This window comes from Erythrolamprus reginae, chromosome 9 (assembly GCF_031021105.1).
Source record: "Erythrolamprus reginae isolate rEryReg1 chromosome 9, rEryReg1.hap1, whole genome shotgun sequence".
NCBI lineage: Eukaryota > Metazoa > Chordata > Lepidosauria > Squamata > Dipsadidae > Erythrolamprus > Erythrolamprus reginae.
The window spans coordinates 2385594-2409333 of record NC_091958.1 but is presented as its reverse complement, the minus strand read 5'-3'; the positions used below and the strand labels follow the sequence as shown (position 1 = coordinate 2409333).

Sequence of the window (23740 nt, the reverse complement as noted above, 5' to 3'; positions counted from 1 at the left end):
CTTTTATTTATTGCCTGTTCCAAAATATGCAGCTGGATGTTTTTGCCTGGATTTTTTTTTTTTTTTTAAATAAGGTTGATGCAATTACAGCAAATTGCTTAATCCTGTCTGTGCAGCAGCCCAGCTGTTATAAATTCCCACCAGATAAATGACTACCAATTCTGAAAGCGCAGCATAATTTATCAATTTCTGCTGTTGGAACACAAAACCTTTGAAGCATCAATTGCTGATGAAAGATGTAATGTCCAACTAAGGAAGCTTTGACAGTCGCTGGCTTAATAGAAACATAGAAACATAGAAGACTGACGGCAGAAAAAGACCTCATGGTCCATCTAGTCTGCCCTTATACTATTTCCTGTGTTTTATCTTACAATGGATCTATGTTTATCCCAGGCATGTTTAAATTCAGTTCCTGTGGATTTACCAACCACATCTGCTGGAAGTTTGTTCCAAGGATCTACTACTCTTTCAGTAAAATAATATTTTGTCATGTTGCTTTTGATCTTTCCCCCAACTAACTTCAGATTATGTCCCCTTGTTCTTGTGTTCACTTTCCTATTAAAAACACTTCCCTCCTGGACCTTATTTAACCCTTTAACATATTCAAATGTTTCGATCATGTCCCCCCTTTTCCTTCTGTCCTCCAGACTATACAGATGGAGTTCATGAAGTCTTTCCTGATACGTTTTATGCTTAAGACCTTCCACCATTCTTGTAGCCCGTCTTTGGACCCCTTCAATTTTGTCCATATCTTTTTGTAGGTGAGGTCTCCAGAACTGAACACAGTATTCCAAATGGGGTCTCACCAGCGCTCTATATAAGGGGATCACAATCTCCCTCTTCCTGCTTGTTATACCTCTAGCTATGCAGCCAAGCATCCTACTTGCTTTCCCTACTGCCTGACTGCACTGTTCACCCATTTTGAGACTGTCAGAAATCACTACCCCTAAATCCTTCTCTTCTGAAGTTTTTGCTAACACAGAACTGCCAATGCAATACTCAGATTGAGGATTCCTTTTCCCCAAGTGCATTATTTTACATATGGAAACATTAAACTGCAGTTTCCATTGCTTTGACCATTTATCTAGTAAAGCTAAATCATTTACCATATTACAGACGCCTCCAGGAATATCAACCCTATTGCACACTTTAGAGTCATCGGCAAATAGGCAAACCTTCCCTACCAAAGCTCCGTTTAACCCAACAAGTCAGTTATTTCAGATATTTTAAACAAATCGTTCCACGCCAAATAAACAGCCCAATGCTTCTTCTTTTTTTTAATTATAATTTTTAATCTTCCTGCCAAAAAAAAAAAGGAATAGTAATTGCGAACAGGATTTAGTTTAGGAGCAATTCTGCACATTAACCTGTAGGAACAGTTCAACAATTCCGGGTACGTAAGCCTGTTATGGTTTTAAACAAGGATAGGATTCTATTTCACTCTAGGCAGGGCTGCAACCTAGAGATGAAGAAATGGTGTCAGACTTTCACATCCCGAGAGAAGTGGGGCTGGGGGAGGTTTTTATTTTTTCCACTCGTTCTTCTCGTAATCCCACTTGGAGCAAAGGCCGGTAATTGGGTCCGGTTTCATATCCAGGTGCCTCCGCAGCTCCATGGCTTTCCACTCCTCCGATAGAGTGTGGGGGACCGGTTTCAAAACTGCAATTGGACGAGATCACGGTGTGAGACAATCCCAGTTAACCGGCAACAACTAACCTCTCCCAAGCGATGGGCGTCGGGCCATGGCAGGCGCTCTCAAAAGAGAAAAGGCTCTCGTGGTTAATTCAGGGGCTCACTTGTTGTGTTTGCAAATTCACAGGGCGTCTTCACACACCCTTAGGACCCCCCTTAGCTCATCTCTCTTTACATGTTTGGAGAGGCAAAAGTATGCCCCCCCCCCAACTATTGAGTGGTCTGCAGAATTAAGGCAATTAGCTAAGGACAACGGTAATGAACCATGGCTTCCACTTATTGAGATACGTGTGTCTGTAAATATATGTCCTGAATTTTTGGAGATCTTTTAGCTCTTCCTTCCTTCCTCCCTCCCTTTCCTCTTTCATTTCCTTCCTTTCTCTGGCCTCCCTCTCTCCCTTCCTCCCTCCCTCCCCACTTTCATTTCCTTCCTTCTCTGGCCTGATTCCTCCCTCCTTTCATTTCCTTCCTCACTCCCTTTCCTCTTTCCTCCCTTGTCTGGCCTTCTTTCCTTCCCTCCCTCCCTTCTTTCATTTCCTTCCTTCCTCCATCCCTTTCCTCTTTCATTTCCTTCCCTTCTCTGGCCTCCCTGCCTCCCTCCCTTTCCTCTTTCATTTCCTTCCCTTCTCTGGCCTCCCTGCCTTCCTTCCTTCCCTCCCTCCTCATCTCCCCCTTCCCTTCCTATCCCTCCCCTTTTCCTTCTTCCTCCCTTTTGGTTTCTTTTGGATTTAATTTAAAAAGAAAAAAGAGAGAGAGAGGACGGCTTGGAGAGGGCCAGTAGTAGAGTTCTCTTGGGCTTGAACGTTTAGTGCCCCACCACCCTCCCTATCCTTGTATTAGGGAACCAAACAAAATGTGGGAAGCTCTCCCTTTCCCACTAGATAAAATTCTCCCAACAACGTGTTTGTGTGGGTATCAGCTGAACATTTTCCCGTGCCCAAAAAGAATTCCCTACAAAGGGGGTGGCTTACCATACAGAACCTCCCAAATGAAAAAGAAAGCCGCCAGGGCAACCATGTAGCCAGCTAAACCGACTGCCGTCTTCCATTCATTCGATGGCTTCAGCATTTCAGCAAATGTTTTGTCAAATTTGATGTGGTAGACTGGAACGAGAAGGAGAGAGAGACAGAAGGGAAGAGGGAAGGGACAAAAATCCTTCTTTGTCAAAGTACAAAATATCTCCCCTCCCTTAATGTAGCCAGACCAATGCTCACAACCGGACATTCATTTACATACAGGTAGCCCTCAACTTATGACCGTTCAAAATTACAACGGAACCACCTCTCCCCTCAAAGGTGGTCATGTGACTGCAAGTTGGGCACTTGGCAACCGGCCTATATTTACGGCCCTTTTTAGCATCTCAAAATCAGATAACTCTGATTTCTGACCTTCTTTTTTTTTTTTATTATTATTATTATTATTATTATTATTATTAATTAGATTTGTATGCCGTCCCTCTCCCAAGACTTCTTGCTGAAAAGCAGCCTGTTTCTCCCAGCTTTATGTCAAAAACACCCCCTACTGAGCGATGACTCACGTAACCGTCGTTGAAAAAAACAACCAGAGTCATAAAATTGAATCGGTCATGTGATGACCTGCTTTACAATCATCAAAATGCAGCCGCCCGAGCAGTCTTGGGCCTTCCAAGAAATGCCCACATCTCGCCATCACTCCGCCGACTGCATTGGCTACCAATCCGTTTCCGGGCACAATTCAAAGTGTTGGTTATGACCTATAAAGCCCTACATGGCATAGGACCAGATTATCTCCAAGACCGCCTTCTGACACACGAATCCCAGTGACCGGTGAGGTCCCACAGAGTTGGCCTCCTTAGGATCCCGTGGACCAAACAATATCAGCTGGCGGGACCTAGGGGAAGAGCCTTCTCTGTGGGATCCCCGACCCTCTGGAATCAGCTCCCCCCAGAGATTTGCACTGCCCCCACCCTCCTCGCCTTCCGAAAGAGCTTAAAAACTCATCTTTGCCACCAGCCTTGGGACTTTTAGATCTTCCCCCTGATCAATGAATGTTTTAAGTAGGAGTGTTGAATGATTGGTTTGATAGGTTTTACTTTCTTTTAATTAATTTAATGGTTGTGTTTAATGTAGTATTAATTAGATTTATATTACTGTCCTGTCTTTGTATACGCTGTGAGCCGCCCGGAGTCCTCGGAGAGACATTAATCCAATTAAATAAATAAAATAAATAAATCCAGACTTAAAACTAACAGGCAGACTCCGGGACGGTTGTAATTTGAGGACGACCTGCATTTAAATAGACCGGGTCATTTTGGTTGCAAGATTCTTTTCATCTCTTGGAAACATCTCTCCCTCTGCGGCATTACTCACGAGCAATCTTTTCTTCCGGGCTGAGGGAGGTCCACGAGCCCTTCTCTTTCTCCTTCAGGGCCTTCTGCTCGGGGCTCAGGTCTTGTATAAATGGAATATCCGGCAAAGGAATCAGAGGGTAATCCTCATAGATGGGCTGAGTATAACGTGGTGCTTGTGTAACTTCTGTTGGCAAGACAAGAAAAATAAAGTAATAAAATATTTATTTATTTATTTGATTTTTTTTTTTAATGCCGCCCTTCTCCTTAAGACTCAGGGCAAGTAAGGTTTACAACATGTTAGCAATAGCACTTTTTTAACAGAGCCAGCGTATTTTCCCCACAATCCGGATCCTTATTTTACCCACCTCGGAAGGATGGAAGGCTGAGTCAACCTGGAGCCCGTGGTGAGATTTGAACTGCTGACCTACAGATCTAGCAGTCAGGTTTAGCAGCCTGCTGTACTGCACTCTACCTGCTGCGCCAACTCAGCTCATTATATATAGAATATAATTCTATATTGATATAGAATTAAATATAAAATATAAAATATATTTTATACAAATATATCTCCGAGACCGCCTCCTGCCGCACGAATCCCAGCGACCAATTAGGTCCCACAGAGTGGGCCTTCTCCGGGTCCCGTCAACTAAGCAATGTCGGTTGGCGGGCCCCAGGGGAAGAGCCTTCTCTGTGGCGGCACCGGCCCTCTGGAACCAACTCCCCCCGGAGATTAGAACTGCCCCTACTCTTCCTGCCTTCCGTAAACTTCTTAAAACCCACCTTTGCCGTCAGGCATGGGGGAATTGAAACATCCCCCCCCTGGGCACGTTGAATTTATATATGCTTGTGTGTGAGTCTGTTAGTTTGTGGGGTTTTTTAAATCTTTAAAATTTTAAATTGTTGATTACTTATGATTTGTCTTTTTACATGTTGTGAGCCGCCCCGAGTCTTCGGAGAGGGGCGGCATACAAATCCAAGTAATAAATAAATAAATAAATAATAAATATAAAATACAATACAACATAACAAAGTATTATTATTATTCTAATATATGACCTGGAAACTTTGAAGGACGTTAGCAAGGCAGAAATATAAAAACCGAAGAATAAGCATCCAGGTTTTCATTCTCCAAAGATTTGGCATGGCCAAAAAAAAATCCCTGGTTTTTTATTATTCCTCTAGAAGAAGCTATTACGAAGAATTCCTGAAAATTAGATTTGGATCCATCAGGCCACTATGATTGGCAAGACAAAAGATAAAAGAGACTGATGGATGAAGGCAAATATGTGTCCCAGGATAGTGTTGCAGGATCCAATCTGGGCCAGTCACCAGGACCAGAGTTTTGGTCTTCCAAGTTGGTAGACAGAAGTTTATTTTATTTATTTATTTGTTTGTTTTGTCAAGTACATATTGGTAGTATACAAAGATATAACAATGTTTATATACATGATAACTAGTAACTATATACATGATTACTAGTAAGAGAGAAACATTAGGACAGGGAATGGAAGGCATGCTGGAGACTTATGCAGGCCCCTTACTGACCTCTTAGGAATTGGGAGAGGTCACCAGTAGATAGTTTATAAAGGTAAAGTTTTGGAGATTAGGTGATGATACTACAGAGTCAGGTAGGGAGTTCCCTGAGGTTGGGCTCCAACACAAGTATGGAAAGCCGGAAGACTAAACCTCTGGTCCCAGTGATTGACTCAGACTGGATCCTGCAAAACAGACTGAGATCAACTCAGTTATATATTTAACATGAAGTTCTCTACTAGGTAGATACGGGAACTGTCATTTTAATTTTAGAGAAGTGTTATAGTGCATGATGAGAACACAACAAAAGAATTTAGACAGAGAATTTAGAGAACTATTAGAAAGGGAGTTTGCATCCCTACATTGAAATGCACGTCAAAAACAATTTTCAAGCTACCAGTTAAGATGATGCAAATGGCTGGCTTACCATGTCCATGAGCTCTTGCACAGACAGAAGTGGACAAAACACGCCTGCCAATAAGGCTGAATGCCCTAGCAGCCAACATCCTGAAACAACAACAACAACAACAAAAATAGAACATTATGAAGCACAAATTACTAAGAACCCACCAATTGCAATGTTCTTCTAAATGCCATGTTTTTTTCAGGTATCACAACAAGAGCTTCTGTTGCATTTGGAAATGATGCCAATTTAGACTGAAGTTTTTAAGAATAAAAGGATCTTCTAAGCAACAATACAAAGAATACAGAGGGGGGTGAAGAAATGTTTCAATCCTAATATAAGATTCTCTGTTTAGCAGATACCCCAGGGAACATTTCTAATTAATCTGCTTTGCAGCAATATTTTCAAGATACAACCAATCCTAATCACCCTAGATCACAGATATGTCCAGTTCCAGAAGGTTTATTTCTCCACAACCAGAGTCTGTTACAGAGCTACTTTCAAAAGTCAACCCCAGCGAGCTCAGTTTACCCCCCATCAAAATGGGCAGAGACAGATTCATTCTCATGAAGATTTATATCTCATGTTATTGTCTAGGATCCTCAACACCTAGGAACAGGTGAATCTGCATGAACTTATTTTTATTCTGTCTATCCCAGCATCTCTTTACCTTATGTATTATCCATCTAGCAATCCATTTATCCATTCATCCAATCATTTCTCTTACGTATAATTAATCAATGAATAATTAACCTAACATCTCTACTGTCTGTCTATCCTATTATCATTTCTACCTATTATCATATCTTCCTATCTATCCATCCACTCAATAATCTCTCTTACCTATTATTTTTTTAATTTACTTTTAATTTATTTTTAATTTATTTTTACATCTTTTTAACACATGCTTGACAAGCCTACCTCCCACATCCCACATTATTATCTAGTAATCGATCCATCCACCCAATCATTTCTCTTACCTGTAATCAATCATCAATCTATCCTATCTTATCTAACAGCTCTACCATCTGTCTGTCTTTCCTATTATCATTTTTACCTATTATCATATCTTTTTATCTATCCATCCTATCATCTCTTACCTATTATTTTTTAACCTATCTATCTAAACACATACTTAAGTTGACAAGCTTACCTCCCACCTCCCATATTATTGCTGCTCCAGGTGTTATTATCACACCTGTCTTATTTTTCTCACCACCGTCAGGTGGGCTAAAGGGAGAGAAAAGAAGTGAGACCAAAATCACCTAGTTGGCATGTACACATCTGTATTTTTATTTCCTCCCCGCCTCCTTCCTTTCAACAACAACCTTGTGAGGTGGGTTGGGGTTTTTAGCCTGTCTGTCTGTCTATCTATCTCTATCTGTGTATCTCTATCTTATCTATCCTATCCTATCCATCCATCTACATATGTATCTACGTATGTATCTACGTATCTATCTACCTACCTACCTACCTACCTATCTGGATTTATATGCTACTCCTCTCCGATGACTCGGGGAGGTTTACAACACATAAAAAAGAACGATACCATATAATCATCCAATTATAAATCCAATTAATTAAAAAAACTAAACATACTAGTCTGTAAAACCCAGTATTATTAAAAATGACCCCACCTCACTCCCAAACTGAGCTGTTTTTTTCCACGTTATAAACATTATAAATAATATAATATATAACACATAATAAATATATGTTACAAATATTATAAATATAAATAAAAAAATTGCCCCTTGTTTGACAGGCCAGCCCCGCGTGTGTCTGTCACTGGGGAGTTCCCCATCCCACAAAAAGTGACACACATCTCGCGAGAAAGCTTCTGGACACCGCCACTACAGACAGGCCCCGGCTGCGGACGATGGGCTTTGTAGTGCGGGGCGCCCGGGAGAGCTATTTCCGCCCCTCCCGACTCGGCCTCTCCCGCGGTCTCCGCCTCACCCCCCACTCCCGCCGGCAGCCCCTCCGCCTCCCGTCAGTCCCGCGGGGTGAGGGGGAGCAAAGGGAGCCTCCCCGCCAGCCACCCACCCGAGACGGCCCGTGTCCTCTACAGCCGGAGATGGAGGACGGAAGGAGAATACGGGAGGCGCACGGCAGGGCAGGCCGGAAGTTAGGGAGGCTCAGGGCACGACGGGACAGCGGCGGACTGAGCCAGGGCGGGGAGGAATGGAGCTGGTGCCATAGAGCTACGAAGTGAAGAGTGGCCCATTTCCGCCTTTTCTTTCTTAGGTGCTGAGGTTGGAAAGGGAAAGGGGGTATCAGAGCAAGGGTGTCAGTTCTTTGCTTAGACGGGTGCAAAACCCATAATTCCCAGCCCAGCAGGATTCTGCCTTACCAAGGGTAGGGCAAATTGGCTCTTCTATGACTTTGGACTTCAATTCTCAGAAATCCTGAGCCAATCATGGTAAGCTGAGGGATTCTGGGAAGCCTACATGTCATAGAAGAGCCACCTTTGCCTACCCCGCCTCAAATGACTGTATTGATGGCCCCTCTAGCACGCAGCTTCCTTTATGGTCGCGGCCGCTTTAATCACCATTCGCAGACCATAGAGACGGGCTTAAAAGTGGGCTGCGCGCGCGCGCCCTCTCTTCGCCTCCACTCCCTTTGCTTTCCCCTCCCATCTGCGCACGCGCGCGCCTCTCCTTTACGGCACCCCCGACTGTTTTTGCGGCGTTTTTGCGACCTTCCCACCATTCCCCCCCAACCGCCTCACCTCCGGGCCTGGGCAGCCGGCGGCCCGTGAGGCGAAAGAAGCGGCGAAAATGAAGCTGAGCACGCAGGCATACTGCAAGATGGTGCTGCACGGCGCCAAGTACCCGCACTGCGCCGTCAACGGGCTGCTGGTGGCCGAGAAGCAGCCGCCGGCGGGTCAGCGGAGCCGGGAACGGGAGCCGGCGGCGCCTCCTGCCCACACGCTCCTGGTGGACTGCATCCCGCTCTTCCACGGCAGTCTGGCCCTGGCGCCCATGCTGGAGGTGGCGCTCAGCCTGGTGAGGGTGGTGGCGGCCCATAGAGCCTCCCTGGCCAGGCGCAGTCCGCCCTGGGGGGGGGATGATAAAAGGAATCTGTCTTTGGTGCCTATGTCCAGAATCATGATTGTCTTAGGGCAGTGTTTCCCAACTTTGGCCACTTGAAGAGATCTGGACTTCAACTCCCAGAATTCCCCAGGCAGCAAATAATAAATAAATGCGACCGATAAGGTCCCACAGAGTTGGCCTTCTCCGGGTCCCGTCGACTAAACAATGCCGTTTGGTGGGCCCCAGGGGAAGAGCCTTCTCTGTGGCGGCCCCGGCCCTCTGGAACCAACTCCCCCCGGAGATTAGAACTGCCCCCACCCTCCCTGTCTTTCGTAAACTACTCAAGACTCACTTATACCGCCAGGCATGGGGGAGTTGAAACACCTTTCCCCCAGGCTTTTTTATACTTTGCTTTATGTTTGGTATGAATGTGCTGTTTGATTTTTTAAAATAATGATAGGGTTTTATATGTTTTTTAATATTAGATTTGTTCCACTACTATGTTGTTTTTTATTACTGTTGTGAGCCGCCCCGAGTCTTCGGAGAGGGGTGGCATACAAATCTAATTAATAATAATAATAATTATTATTATTATTATTATTATTATTATTATTATTATTATTATTATTATTTTAAAAAGTTGCCAAGGTTGGGAAACACTGTCTTAGGGTACAAATAAGAAATCAGAAAACAATACTAATATAAATTGTAAGGATACAAGCAACAAATGACAGCCATCCAGTCATAAGTGGGTGGAGGTGGGTGATAAGAATGACCAGAACACTAATAGTAGTGCAGTCTTAGTGAATAGTTTGACAATGCTGAGAGAATTTATTTGATTTTATGCCGCCCTTCTCCTTAAACCTAGGGCAGCTTACAACATATTAGCAATAGCACTTTTTTTTAACAGAGCCAGCCTATGGCCCCCACAATCCGGCTCCTCATTTGACCCACCTCGGAAGGATGGAAGGCTGAGTCAACCTGGAGCCGGTGATGAGATTTGAACCGCTGACCTACAGATCTACAGTCAGCTTCAGTGGCCTGCAGTACAGCACTCTACCTGCTGCGCCACCCTAGCTCCTTATTATTTGTTTAGCAGAGTGATGGCGTGGGGGGGGACGACTGTTCTTGTGTCTAGTTGTTCTGGTGTGCAGTGCTTTATAGTGACGTTTTGAGGGTAGGAGTTAAACATCATCTACCTATATCATCTATCATTATCTATATCGTCTCTCTATATCTATTGTCTATCTATCTACCATGTTTCCCTGGAAATAAGACCCTCTCTTCTATTTTTTTGAACCCTGAAATAAGTACTTGGCCGTATTGCCATGCACTCAAAAGCTCGATTGGGCTTATTATCAGGAGGTGTCTTATTTTGGGGAAAAGAGGATATCTGTTTTCCCCAATTGTTGATCAATAGGTTGATGGATCAGTCGATATTTTTGTCATGTTCCTATTGTGCATATTGGAGGTAGTGACCCTTGGAGAGCTGCATGCCACGAAATTTCATTTTTAATGTACATTTAAAGTGACAATAAAGTTAGTCTAAGTTCTAAGTTAATGAGGGGCCGCTCGGCTTGGGAGGCTAGAAGCCTCCCCCAATGGGAGCAGTCTATCCAGCCCCAAAGAAAATACATGAGCGGTCCTTGACTTATGACCACAATTGAGTCCAAAATGAATATCTTTAACTGAGACATTAAGTGAGTTTTGACCCCTTTTATGATGTTTCTCACCACAATTGTTAAGTAAATCACTGCCGTTAAATTAGCCACCTGATTGTTAAGTGAATCTAGCTTCCCACTACCAGCACCATGAATTTTGCTTGTTGGAAGGTCGCACAAGGGGATTGTGGGACTCCAGGACACGGTTATCTTGGCCTCACCCCCTGGGCTTTTCCACAAGGAGATCTGCAAGATGCTTCTGGGCTTTGCATGTTAGCTGTAGCTAAAAATATTTGGAAAAATATCATTTTCTGCATGGATCTGAAAAGTCTCCCTGCATACCAACAAACATCTTCCTATTAAACACTGTCGCTTTATCACCAAGCTTTTAGAGAGGCAAAAGTCTTCCGTGAAAATATCCACAAAATTAGGCTTGCAATTTATACCGGGTGGGATTGAAAATACAGCTACTGTAGAACCTGGACAGTTGTGAGTCTGCATACCAACAAATCCAAGCAATTGAATTTGTGTGTTTCCAGCTGAATTGGAAACTCTGAAGGCTGAATCACTTAGTAAATGGGGGTAGGGGGGTGTATTTGCTATGGGGGACTTAGGACAGATTGAGAAGACTTAATTAGAGATAGTGTCTCCTGTCTTAGAAGGTCAAGACCCTGATCTATCTTCAGGGAACTTTTTGTCACCGCTGTTCCCTGCAAGTAATTAGAGTTGACAGCTTGAGTTGCAGATGGCCAGTAGAAATAATGAGAAGTGAAAAGTATGATTGACCTGGCTATTCTGCCAGGCTTGGCTACCCATCTGGCCAAGCTCGTAAAGCATAAGACTGTAATTCAGTGGAGAAGAGAAATTTAGCAGGTGAAAGATGGGGAACTGTTTTCTCACCAAGTGCTGGATGCTGTCTAGCAAAATCTTGACGGCTTGCAGTCTGATCCAGTAATGTGAACCGGAAAAGTGAAATGGTCCTAGATATGAAAACAGTACAATTAGTCCTTGATCTGTGACTACAATTGAGCCCAAAGTTTCCGTTGCTAAGTGAGACGTTTGCTAAGTGAACTTTTGTTCCATTTTACGACCTTGCTTGCTCCAGGTTTTAAGTGAATCACGGCAGGTGTTGAACGAATCTGGCTCCCCCATCGACTTTGATAGTCAGGGATCATGTGATCCCTGCTGTCATAAATAGTTGCCAATCCTCTTCAATTTCAATCTTGTGCCCATGGGCATCCTGCAGTGGTCATATAAGTGTGAAAAATGATTCTAAGTCACTTTTTCAGTGTCGTAAATTTGAGCGGTCATTAAATCAACTGTTCCAAGTCAAGGACAAGGTGTGTAAGCCAAAGAGCAATCAAAGAATATTAGTACCAAAACATTTTCTGTTTGTTTAGTTTTGACTTGCCCGATCTTAACCTGCTGGCTATTCAAACAACAATTTTAAGGCCTTTAGTATTGTTTTGATTGCAATGGCAGGTGGCTCTAAACGAGAGCATAACAAAACGCACCCACATCATTTCAGTGGAAGAGATTATTTGCAAAGCTCTTAGACAGTTTAATTTGGGGCTAGAAACACAGCTGCTAAACAATGAGATAGATGTGTTTGGGAAACAGAAGGTCAGAATGTTTGGGAAACTGGTTCCCGGGCCCCCTTTTCTTTTTTTTTTTAAAAATGGCTGGAATATACATAATTGCTGGGTAGTTTTTCCCGTTTCCCTAAATCACTGGATTATCTTAATCAGATAATCTCATTATGAGAAGCAAATGTTGGTGGCTTCAAAGGGCCAGAATCTGAGTTTGGATAAATGCATTCAGATCAGGTTGGGCCTCCTCACAATTAATTCTTTGTAAGTATTTTAATGAAGCTTTATGCCAGATTAGATGATACGGTACATTACGACAAAACAGTTTTATATAAAGGCTGACCCTAGTTAATGTGCCTTCTGGGAGGAAAAAGACATGATTTGAGCCTTATCGCCAGATTTTATCTGTCGGGGCTTCCTTAGAGCCTGCATTCCTAGCTGTCATCCGTTTTGGATGTGGGCCACTCATGATGGAATTAATAAACTGTTTTATTCCCCTTCCCCCCCAAATTCAACCTCTGCTGACCCACCTCTCAATATTGTTGGAAGGAATTACAGATGGAAGGGGAGGGGGAGAATGAGCGGTTCCTTTGTTCTTGCTTGGGCCATCTGTGCCTTGTCTCTGTCTTGTTGGATTAGCTCTTCTTTTCATTTTCCATGGAAATGATCCGAGGTTGAAGAACAAGGTGCCAATAGTGGAGAACATTTGTAGCTCAGGGTTGAATTGAACAAGGTGTCCACGGTGCTTTATGAACCTGGTGGGGTTTTTGCAGACGTTTCATGAGCTAGCTAGGTAACATCCGTGCACAACCCCATTGAAAAACAAAGGTTCTCTTTCTCTATTGTTGTGGTTAGCTCTGGCCCAGCTCCTGCCCCCTGGGTGTGGGGGAGAGATCCACATGCTGCAGGCCTGTGGAATCTGATGATGAAGGCTCCTCTGACCAAGAAGACCTGAGTGACAGGGAGGAGGAGAGTGGGGCAGACAGCTCAGAAGGAGATCAATTATCTAGCTCCTCCTTGGATTCAGAACAAGAGTTAATGATACAGCCACACATGCAGAGAGCGATGCATAGGCAGCAACAACTGAGAGATTATTATCAAAGAAAATGAGGCCACCTGTGGTTGGGTGGGGCTGTGGTCATTAGTGAGGCTGCTATAAATAGCAGCCTGTGGGTTTGGCCATTGTGGAGGATTATCTGATCGTGGTGTTTCGTGACTGCTTTACTGACTTTGACTTTTTTGTGTGCTGATTTTCCCCCGCTTTGAAACTAAACCAGAGCAAAGTGTGTTTCACTTTGTGAAAGAAGAAGGACTGTGAATTGTCTCACAGCTGCAAGCTAAGTATCTCAGAACTGATAAGGGACTTGCACAAATTACCAGTTTGTTTGGAGACGAGGGCTCTTTGCTATACCAAAAGAGGGCTTGGTTTAAGTGACTTTTCATTATAAAGAACATTGTTTTGAATTTTCAAACGTGTGTGTGTCTGAAATTTGTACCTGTGAATTTTTGGGAGGATTCTACCAGAGAGCCCAACAGAACAGAGCCTGTGCAGAGTTTATTATTTATTATTTATTATTTGGATTTGTATGCCGACCCTCTCCGTGGACACGAGGCGGCTAACAACAGTGATAAAAACAGAATGTAAAACTCCAATACTAAAACAGCTAAAAACCCTTGTTATAAAACCAATCATACATACAAACATACCATGCATAAATTGTAGAAGCCTAGGGGGAAAGATTATCTCAGTTCCCCCATGCCTGACGTCAGAGGTGGGTTTTGAGGAGCTTACGAAAGGCAAGGAGGGTGGGGGCTATTCTAATCTCGGGGGGGGAGTTGGTTCCAGAGGGCCGGGGCTGCCACAGAGAAGGCTCTTCCCCTTAGTTGACGGGACCCGGAGAAGGCCCACTCTGTGGGACCTAACTGGTCGCTGGGATTTGTGCAGCCCTCTCTAAGCAATTTACAGAATCACTTTATTGTCCCCAACAATATGGGTCCTCCTTTGACCCACCTTGGACGGATGGAAGGCTGAGTCAACGTTGAGCCTTTGGTGAGATTTGAATTGCTGAACTACGGCTAGCGGTTAGCTGAAGGAGCCTGCAGTGCTGCAAACTCTAACCACTGCACTACCCCGGCTCAGGGGGGTCTCTAAACGTAGCCACTTTAAGAGTTGTGAACTTCCGTTCCCAGAATTCTGGGAGTTGAAGTTCACAAGTCTTAAAGTGGCCAGGCTCAGAAACCCCTGATAAAGCCAACAAGAGTATTTCTCACATAGAAATTTCATTCATGGATCTGTTTTACTTTCTCTAATATGCTGGATTACAGGGCATTTTACAGATGGCAAAATCTGTGAGTAAAAATGAATGGAAACATCCGGGCAGACATCCTATTTGATCCCAGATCGCTCTATCCACTCCACCAAAAACAAGACAGCAAACAGAGTTACAATTGACGTGGTAGCACTTTTTAGCACACTCCGTTTCCTTAGATCTGCTAGTTCAGAAAACACTTTGGTGAAATAAAAAAGGATTTTTTAAATTATTCATTTGGAATACTGTGTCACGTTTGGAATATTGTGTTCAATTCTGGAGATCTCACCTGATAAAATTGAAGGGGTCCAAAGACGGGCTACAAAAACGGTGGAAGGTCTTAAGCATCAAACTTATCAGGAAAGACTTCATGAACTCAATCTGCATAGTCTGGAGGACAGAAGGGAAAGGGGGGAAATGATCAAAACATTTAAATATGTTAAAGGGTTAAATAAGGTTCAGGAGGGAAGTGTTTTTAATAGGAAAGTGAACACAAGAACAAGGGGACACAATCTGAGGTTAGTTGGGGGAAATATCAGAAGCAAAGTGAGAAAATATTATTTGGCTGAAAGAGTCGTAGATGCTTGGAACAAACTTCCAGCAGACGTGGTTGGTCAATCCACAGGAAATGAATTGAAACATGCCTGGCATAAACATAGTATAAGGGCAGACTATATGGACCAGGAGGTCTTTTTCTGCTGTCAATCTTCAATGTTTCTATGTGAAAGGTGTCTGACCCCTGCAGTAGGTAATTATCATTAGCAAAACAAGAGTCATAGAATTTGTCACGAACTTCAAGTCCCGCGTAAGAAGCTTAACAAGATCATGTTTTGTATACAGACCACGCCTTTGGAGATACAGTATCTGGCTGGCAGGTGAAAGCCGGTTGCCAATTGCATTATCCTTCGTTCCAGCAGCTTTCAGCAGGTTCGGATAATGGGTGTCAAACGACACTCCAGGGTGCAATAACTCTCAAGAAAATGGGAATCGGTTTGCAATTTGAATAAAACTGTCCGCTGCAAACATCTATTGTTTTAGCCTCTGCCTTGATGGTCTTTGGGTGCTTATAATTATTATTTTTTTAATCACCTTTTCAGATTGATTCTTGGTGCCGAGAGAACAGCTACGTAATAGCTGGCTACTACCAAGCAAATGAACGTATGAAGGATGCCAGGTGTGTAGCTGGGTTTGTCTTCTTTATCCTTGAGTTCATTCGTCTTTTGCAAGACAATCTTTATTTATTTATTTATTTATTTATTATTATTATTATTATTATTTATTAGATTTGTATGCTGCCCCTCTCCGTAGACTCGGGGCGGCTCACAACAATAACAAGAACAATATAAGAACAAATCTAATAATTTAAAAAACGCTAAAAACCCCATTATTAAAAGCAATCATACACACAAACATACCATGTATAAACTGTATAGGCCCGGGGGAGATGTCTCAGTTCCCCCATGCCTGACGGCAGAGATGGGTGTTAAGAACTTTACGAAAGGCAAGGAGGATGGGGGCAGTTCTAATCTCCGGGGGGAGCTGGTTCCAGAGGGTCGGGGCCGCCACAGAGAAGGCTCTTCTCCTGGGTCCCGCCAAACGACATTGTTTAGTCGTCGGGACCCGGAGAAGGCCAACTCTGTGGGACCTAACTGGTCGCTGGGATTCGTATTTGTTTGTTTAATTGGATTTGTATGCCGCCCCTCTCCGAGGACTCAGGGTGGCTCACAGCAAGTACAAAAACAGAACAATAATATGAATCCAATTAATAATACATTAAAACAACCATTAAATGCAATTAAAAGAAAATTTATCAAACCAATCATTCAACAATCATATTGAAAACATCCATTGCTCAGGGAGAAGATCTAAAAGCCCCAGGCCTGGCGGCAAAGATGAGTTTTTAAACTCTTTCGGAAGGCGAGGAGGATGGGGGCAGTACGAATCTCCGGGGGGAGCTGATTCCAGAGGGCCGGAGCTCCCACAGAGAAGGCTCTTCCCTTAGGTCCCACCAGCTGACATTGTTTGGTCGACGGGACCCTAAGGAGACCAACTCTGTGGTATCCTACCTGGTTTCTTCAGAGTTGTCCATGCTTTTGTGTTACAGCAGTAAAGCAAAAAACTATCCAAACTTGGTAACTTTAAGACTTGTGGGCTTCAACTCCCAAAATTACCCAGGAATTGAAGTCCACAAGCCTTAAAGTTGCCAAGTTCGGACAACTCCTACTTTAAAGAATACTAAGAGGAGACAATAGAAAATAGTTTGGCGCTCGTTTTCGTGTGGGTTGAGAATTATTTTTATCTGCTATCGATGAGATAAATGTTTCTTCTGAAATTATTTCTTATCTTATCAGCTTTAACGGAAGCTAGTTGCACCCTATCTGATAACTTCTCTTCTCTTTATTTTGTAGTCCAAATCTGCTCGCCGAAAAAGTCGCCTCCAGGATTGCAGAAAACTTTAATGATACAGCCCTCATAATGGTAGGCGTCTCTGCGTGTTTTATTTTTAATATTATATTTCATAGTCAATTCCTTCAGTGACTTGCTTCAAGAGTTATCTAACAAAAGAAGGGACTATCAACCATCAATACAGGGCACAAATATTATGCTATTATATTATGTATTAGGATAAAAATTAAAATTGATAACCCGAGAGTTCTACTGAGGATTTTTACTTTCAAATGAACAATCTATATAGAACCAATTTAGAGCAATCAAAGTCTCTTGTTTATTTCATGCTTATTTATTTATTTATTATTGGGTGGGTGGGTGGGTGGCTGGGTGGGTGGGTGGTGGGTGGTTGGTTGGTTGGTTGGTTGGTTGGTTGGTTGGTCGATCGATGGGTTGGTTGGTTGGTTGGTTGGTTGGTTGGTTGGTTGGTTGGTTGGTTGGATGGATTTATATGCCCACACCTCTCCAAGGACTCAGGGCTGCTTACAATATATAAAAATCAATATAAACTTGATGTAAGATTGTAGGACAGTCATTTTCTGTTGAGAGTGGCAGCCTTCCTGGAAATGGTTTTGGAAATGACAGGAAGCCACCTTCTTCTATATATTAACTTCATGTTATTCGTATCTATCCCTGAATAGCAATGAGTGAGATGTTTTAGCCTTCACATATTCCATTTTAATGTTTTGGTATAACACGAGTACACTCCTGGTTTTTCTGTTCTGCACTCAGGTGTGATAACACTAGATTTACAATGAAGTGCCTAAAACCAGCAGTTCATGTGTACGAACACCACGAAAAATAAATGGAGATGCAGAGACCCCACACGTGTGAGTATTCTTAAAAAAAAACTTTCCCACCTGAAAAATGGATACCTTTGGCGCTGCTTTTACTGAGTCTCCCCCTTCAAATTCAAAAAGTACCAAACCAAAGGATGAACGTTAAAAACGAGCACAGTCACGAGTGGAACTTTCATTGCTAAGCAAGGCAGTCACTAAGTGAGTCACAACTATTTTAAAAGCTTTTTTTGCTGTGACTGATAAGCAGATCCCTTGGTGGCTAAAAAGATCTGGCTTCCCCCATTCACTTTAGCAGTAAGCAATAATATACAGCTTTACAGCCGTCTCTGGGCGGTTTACAGGGCCAGCTCTCTCTCTCTCTCTTCTTTCTTTCTTTCTTTCTTTCTTTCTTTCTTTCTTTCTTTCTTTCTTTCTTTCTTTCTTTCTTCTTCTCTCTCTCTCTCTCTCTCTCTCTCTCTCTCTCTCTCTCTCTCTCTCTATCTATCTATCTATCTATCTATCTATCTATTTATTAGATTTGTATGCCGCCCCTCTCCGTAGACTCAGGGCGGCTCACAACAGCAATAGAACAATTCATAATAAATCTAATAATTTAAAAACATTTTTAAAACCCCAAAAAAACCAAAGGTGGGTTTTAAGGAGTTTACAGAAGGCAAGGAGGGTGGGGGCAGTTCTAATCTCTGGGGGGAGCTGGGTTCCAGAGGGCCGGGGCAGCCACAGAGAAGGCTCTTCCTCTGGGTCCTGCCAACCAACATTGTTTAGTCGACGGGACCTGGAGAAGGCCAACTCTGTGGGACCTAATCGGTTGCTGGGATTCGTGCGGCAGAAGGCGGTCCTGGAGATATTCGGGTCCGATGCCATGAAGGGCTTTATAGGTGATAACCAACACTTTGAATTGTGACTGGAAATTGATCGGCAACCAATGCAGACTGCGGAGTGTTGGTGTAACATGGGCATATTTAGGGAAGCCCTGATTGCTCTCTGCAGCTGCATTCTGCACGATCTGAAGTTTCCGAACACTTTTCAAAGGTGACCCCCAACAATCTGGATCATCATTTTACCCACCTCTGAAGGATGGAAGGCTGTGTCTACTTTGGGCCTGGTGAGATTCAAACTGCCAAATTGCTGGCAGTCAGCAGAAGTAGGCTGCAGTACTGCACTCTAACCACTGCGCCACCACAGCTGTACTTTGCTTGTTGAAAGCTGCCAGTGACAATCACATGACCCCCCCCCCCCCCAGAATGTAGTAACCATTGTAAATGTGAGGGTTGGTCATAAATCCATTGTCCGACATCCCGTCGTCCCTTTGAGCAGAGTCGCTCATCTTTGATTTCTCCCTCCTCTCCCACGCTAGTGACTATTGCGAAGATTGGATAGAGGCCCAAAGGATCTCCGAGTCTCTGTTGGACGGCCGGTCCTATGAAACCCTGGTGGATTTCGATAACCACTTAGATGACATTCGCAATGACTGGACAAACCCAGAGATTAACAAGGCGGTTTTGCATCTCTGCTAAGAAGATTCCCCCCGACTTGACCCGCTGGGATTTTTCACTGTATCGGAGAAAGCAAAAAAAAAAGAGAGAGCATTAATCTTCAGATGTAAATAGGGAAAGGTGATGGTTTCTTCAGGTGAGTGAGGCCCATCACTTAGAGAAGGATGTGTTGCCACGCAGTCGAGTCTTTTTAATGAGAATCTTTGGGGCATCCACCAAATTTGGAAGCCTTTTCTGTCCTTCGCCTTTTGTTCTTCTTCTGCTGATGCGTTCTTCTTCCTCTCCAACCACAGTCTACTTGTTCCAAATCGTTCGTCTTAAAAGTTTTAACTTAACTTTTCATATCCTTTAGAGATAATTTTTCTAAAAAAAAAGATTTATGAAATATCTCACAGAGCTAACAGCTAGTTTTATTTTAAAAGAAGCTGCATCTCAGTAAACAATTGGACTTTACATGGTCAGGACAGTTTTGGGAGCTCTTATTCCAAGGGCTGGTTTCTTGCAGCTGACAGATATATTATGCAGGGAGAGAACAACCTTTAGGTAACTCCCCACAGGCTGCCAAGTTTCTTTACTTATTCTGGGAAGGTTGCAATTTTTCTGACTCTCCAGTTTGAGTGTCTGTCTGAATAGAACAGGATCCCCTTTCCATAAATTCAGTATGAATGGAATAGACCAAACAGCCAAGAGGATTATAAATGCATGTTTTTGTTCACAAAAAAGCAAACTCTTTCTCCTTATCCTTGCATCTGGGGCGTAGCGGGGAAATGTGATTTTTTTAAAAAAATGTTTAATTGCACAGACAGAGGAAGAGAAGTTTACAGCTACAGATTTCGATCCCTGAACAACCAATTTTGATGGAGGTAACCCTTAAACCCTGCCCTCCGCCTTTGCCTTCAGGGCAGCTGTGAGTGGTGCTTTTGAAAGACACTCCTCTAATTTGCCAATTCTCTTCCGGAGTTTCTCCAAGTTCTGTTTAGTTATTCAGGTTTTCATAGAACAGATTTTTTCCAAGTCCGGAAAAAAAAATAAAATAAGTGCAAACGTTAATCTTTGCACACCAGGTGGGAGAAGAATGTGCGTGCCCCCCTCCTTTTAAAATCAATGCACTCCAAATGTTCTTGCTGTAGAGCAGTGTTTCCCAACCTTGGCAACTTGGAGATATTTGGACTTCAACTCCCAGAATTCCCCAGCCAGCGAATGCTGGCTGGGGAATTCTGGGAGTTGAAGTCCAGATACCTTCAAGTTGCCAAGGTTGGGAAACCTGCCCGTCCAATTTTCCATCGAGGTGTTGGTCCCGCTGCCTTCCATAGCACATGTGCAAACATTGAGGGACCCCTGTCCTGTCACCCGTCTAGTGAAAGGGAGTGTTGAAGAGCACAACTGTTGATGGTTCCTGTTCGCTTTCATGCTTTTTCCCTTGCAAGCAAATGTTACTTAACGTCTTAACAGTCGGGTTTCGTGTTGAGCTCTTTGGATTCCGGTTTGTAACATAACGGTTTCGTGCTGTAAAAAATGTAAAAGAGTCTTTAGAACAATGCAACCCTGTGTTACCTCGGGAATTTTTTTTTTTCCTTTTTGCTTAAGGATAACTTTTAGCACGGGTGGGTGCATCTTCCTTACGATGTTTTTACATGTCTTATTTTTGTTGTTGTTGTTGTTTCTCCCCCCCCCCCCCCGACTGAATCTGTATTAAATGCAATCTTTTATTTATGGCGTGCTCAATAACTCAAAAAGTAACCGGGCTTTTACGTTGCTTTCTTTTCCTTCGTCCCCTTGAAAATAAAGCTGGTGAAAACAAGGCCTCATTTTTGTAAGGCGGTGTGGATATTATTCTGTTTGTTAGGCTAAAGTGGTCCTTAGCAGAGAATAGCAGGGAGGAATTTTCCTGGCTCCTTGAGATGAAGGTTTCTAATTAAATGTACCCTTACGTGCAGTGGCTGCTTTTAAAATCTCTACTCTCTGGCAAGAGTGTCTGGAATGCCTAAGCCCTGGCCCTCAGATAGCTGGCTGAGAGGCCCTGCTTTCTCTCTAATGATCTGGAGACCTCTGGCAACGCCGAATGACGGATGGGTGCGGGCATGAGGGCATGTGGAAAATTTTACGGGTTATATTGTCCACCGAAATACATCTCCACTTGGCTTTAGCCTGATCCTCAGCTAGGGAGGAAAAATACAACGACGCTGAAAGCATTTCTCAATCTTTACTTGTATGTGTGATGATAAACTTCGAATTAGTCTTCTGCCGCACGAATCCCAGCGACCGGTTAGGTCCCACAGAGTTGGCCTTCTTCAGGTCCCATCGACTAAACAATGTCGTCTGGCGGGACCCAGGGGAAGAGCCTTTTCTGTGGTGGCTCCGACCCTCTGGAACCAGCTCCCCCCTGAGATTAGGATTGCCCCCACCCTCCTTGCCTTTCGTAAACTCCTTAAAACCCACCTCTGCCGTCAGGCATGGGGGAATTGAAACATCTCCCCCTTGCCCATATTGTTTTGGTGTTTGATTCATTGTGTGCTTGTTTTTTATATATATTGGGGTTGCTTTATGAATTTTTTAACCTAAAACTGTAATTAGATCGGTAAATATTGGATTTGTCACTATGTAACTGTTTTTGCTATTGTTGTGAGCCGCCCCGAGTCTGCGGAGAGGGGCGGCATATAAATCCAATAAATCTAATCTAATCTAAATAAAGATTGAGAAATGCTTTCAGCGTCGTTGTATAAACCCCAGGTACGGAAGGTAAAATACAGAGGTGGAATTATATGGAAGAATGTGTTTCAAAGTCTCGGCCTGTGAGCATGGGGTGTAATTTATTGGGGTGGCCCTAAGCCTCATTCTCTACGGCTGGATTTCACTATCGGCAGTGGACGTCCGATTCAGCACATGGGTTAACTCAGACCATGGTCCCCATACTGTGACAAATTCAAGACGGTCCCACAGCTTTACCACTGGTTTAAACTGATGAAATCTGCATGCACTGACAATTTCAGGGAGCCTGTTTGCTTGATCGCACACACACTGGAGAACTGCAAACACTCACAATCCTAGGAAGAGTTGTTGTTGTTGTTATTATTATTTGTTCTGTCGGGCTCTCTGGCAGACTCCTCCCGAAAATTCACAGGTACAAATTTCAGACACACACACGTTTGAAAATTCAAAACAATGTTCTTTATAATGAAAATTCACTTAACCTAAGCCCTCTTATTGTATAGCAAAGAGCACTGGTCTCCACACAAACTGGTAAATTGTACAAGTCCCTTATCAGTTCTATGATACTTATCTTGCAGCTGTGAGGTAATTCACAGTCCTTCTTTCACAAAGTGAAACACACTTTGCTCTGGTTTAGTTTCAAAGCAGGGAAAAATCAGCACACAAAGATCAAAGTCAGCAAAGCAGTCACGAAACACAAGGATCAGATAATCCTCCACAATGGCCAAACCCACAGGCTGCTCTTTATAGCAGCCTCACTAATGACCACATTGATAATAATCTCTCAGTTGTTGTTGCTTATGCATCGCTCTCCGCATGCGTGGCTGTATCATTAACTCTTGTTCTGAATCCAAGGAGGAGCTAGAGAATTGATCTCCTTCTGAGCTGTCTGCCCCACTCTCCTCCTCCCTGTCACTCATGTCTTCTTGGTCAGAGGAGCCTTCATCAGCAGATTCCACCGGGGCAAAACAGCCTGCAGCATGTGGATGTCTCCCCCACATCCACAGTCCTTGTGGCAGGAGCTGGGCCAGAGCCTAACCACAACAGTTGTTGTTGTTGTTATTATTATTATTATTATTATTATTATTATTATTAATTAGATTTCTATGCCGCCCCTTCTCCAAAGACTCAGGGCGGCTCACAAGATACAAAAGATCGGTCAGAAATATTCCGGGAATCCATCACTCTCAAGCTCCGTCCTTCAGACCAGGGGTCTCCAACCGTGGCCACTTTTAAGCCTGAAGGACTTTTCATTGGTGGGCTAAGCTTTTCCACTGGGAACATCACACAACCATTGTCATCGTGCCTGGCCTGCAGTTCCTTTGCAGATCTAGGCTGATGATGGATTGCTCAGAGCTGGACGTGCTTCTCTGTAAAACCTTCTTGCTCTCTAATAAAAAGAAAAAAAAAACCCTTGCCGGGAATATGTGGTGTGAGTTTTTAATGTATCTCCGGGGTCGTAGAAGCAACTGGCCGAAAACCTTTTTTTAAAAAAAATTAATTTTTTTTTTTGTCTCCAGGCTGAGCTCCTAGAAATTGAAACTAGAAATTTGCTTCCCAAAAGCTGTGGTGTTGTAGATTTGTTCTCACCCTCAACACACCAAACTCATTTTTTCACGTACGATTGTGGTTTTGTTTTGATTTTTGGTGCACTCATGCCACAAGGAACGCTGCGGGAATTGGTTGGTATTGGCTTAACGCCGGAAGCGGAGTTTAGGATTGTAAATTGTGGGTGGCCA

The 23740-nt window shown here is 43.4% G+C and overlaps 2 protein-coding genes across 3 annotated transcripts; one reads left to right on the top strand and one right to left on the bottom strand.

The window, feature by feature from the left end:
* Positions 1–1271: 1271 nt before the first annotated feature.
* Positions 1272–8598, bottom strand: COX4I1 (cytochrome c oxidase subunit 4I1). 2 transcript variants are annotated; one of them, XM_070761859.1, is made up of 6 exons: positions 8004–8598; positions 7111–7187; positions 5982–6061; positions 4041–4205; positions 2664–2795; positions 1272–1659 (listed from the first exon to the last, which is right to left on the bottom strand). In XM_070761859.1, exons 2-6 carry the CDS (start codon positions 7122–7124, stop codon positions 1523–1525), a joined length of 528 nt encoding a protein of 175 aa, XP_070617960.1. In that variant the 5' UTR covers positions 7125–7187; positions 8004–8598; the 3' UTR covers positions 1272–1522. The 2 variants fall into 2 exon arrangements, with proteins under 2 accessions (XP_070617960.1, XP_070617961.1); XM_070761860.1 differs by lacking the exon at positions 7111–7187 and having other exon boundaries at positions 8004–8085.
* Positions 8566–21104, top strand: EMC8 (ER membrane protein complex subunit 8). The gene is made up of 5 exons (XM_070761861.1): positions 8566–8965; positions 15649–15725; positions 16960–17029; positions 17732–17829; positions 19154–21104. The coding sequence occupies exons 1-4, from the start codon at positions 8738–8740 to the stop codon at positions 17735–17737; spliced, it is 381 nt and encodes a 126-aa protein (XP_070617962.1). The 5' UTR covers positions 8566–8737; the 3' UTR covers positions 17738–17829; positions 19154–21104.
* The last annotated feature ends 2636 nt before the right edge of the window (positions 21105–23740 follow it).

Coding starts and splice junctions, on each gene's coding strand:
- COX4I1 (XM_070761859.1), bottom strand. Junction 4,206..5,981: donor TGCAAGAGCTCATGGACATG/GTAAGCCAGCCA, acceptor TCTTGCCAACAG/AAGTTACACAAGCACCACGT. Junction 2,796..4,040: donor CCCGGAAGAAAAGATTGCTC/GTGAGTAATGCC, acceptor TTCTCGTTCCAG/TCTACCACATCAAATTTGAC.
- EMC8 (XM_070761861.1), top strand. CDS start 8,738: ATGAAGCTGAGCACGCAGGCATACTGCAAGATGGTGCTGCACGGCGCC. Junction 8,966..15,648: donor TGGAGGTGGCGCTCAGCCTG/GTGAGGGTGGTG, acceptor TCACCTTTTCAG/ATTGATTCTTGGTGCCGAGA. Junction 15,726..16,959: donor GAACGTATGAAGGATGCCAG/GTGTGTAGCTGG, acceptor TTTATTTTGTAG/TCCAAATCTGCTCGCCGAAA.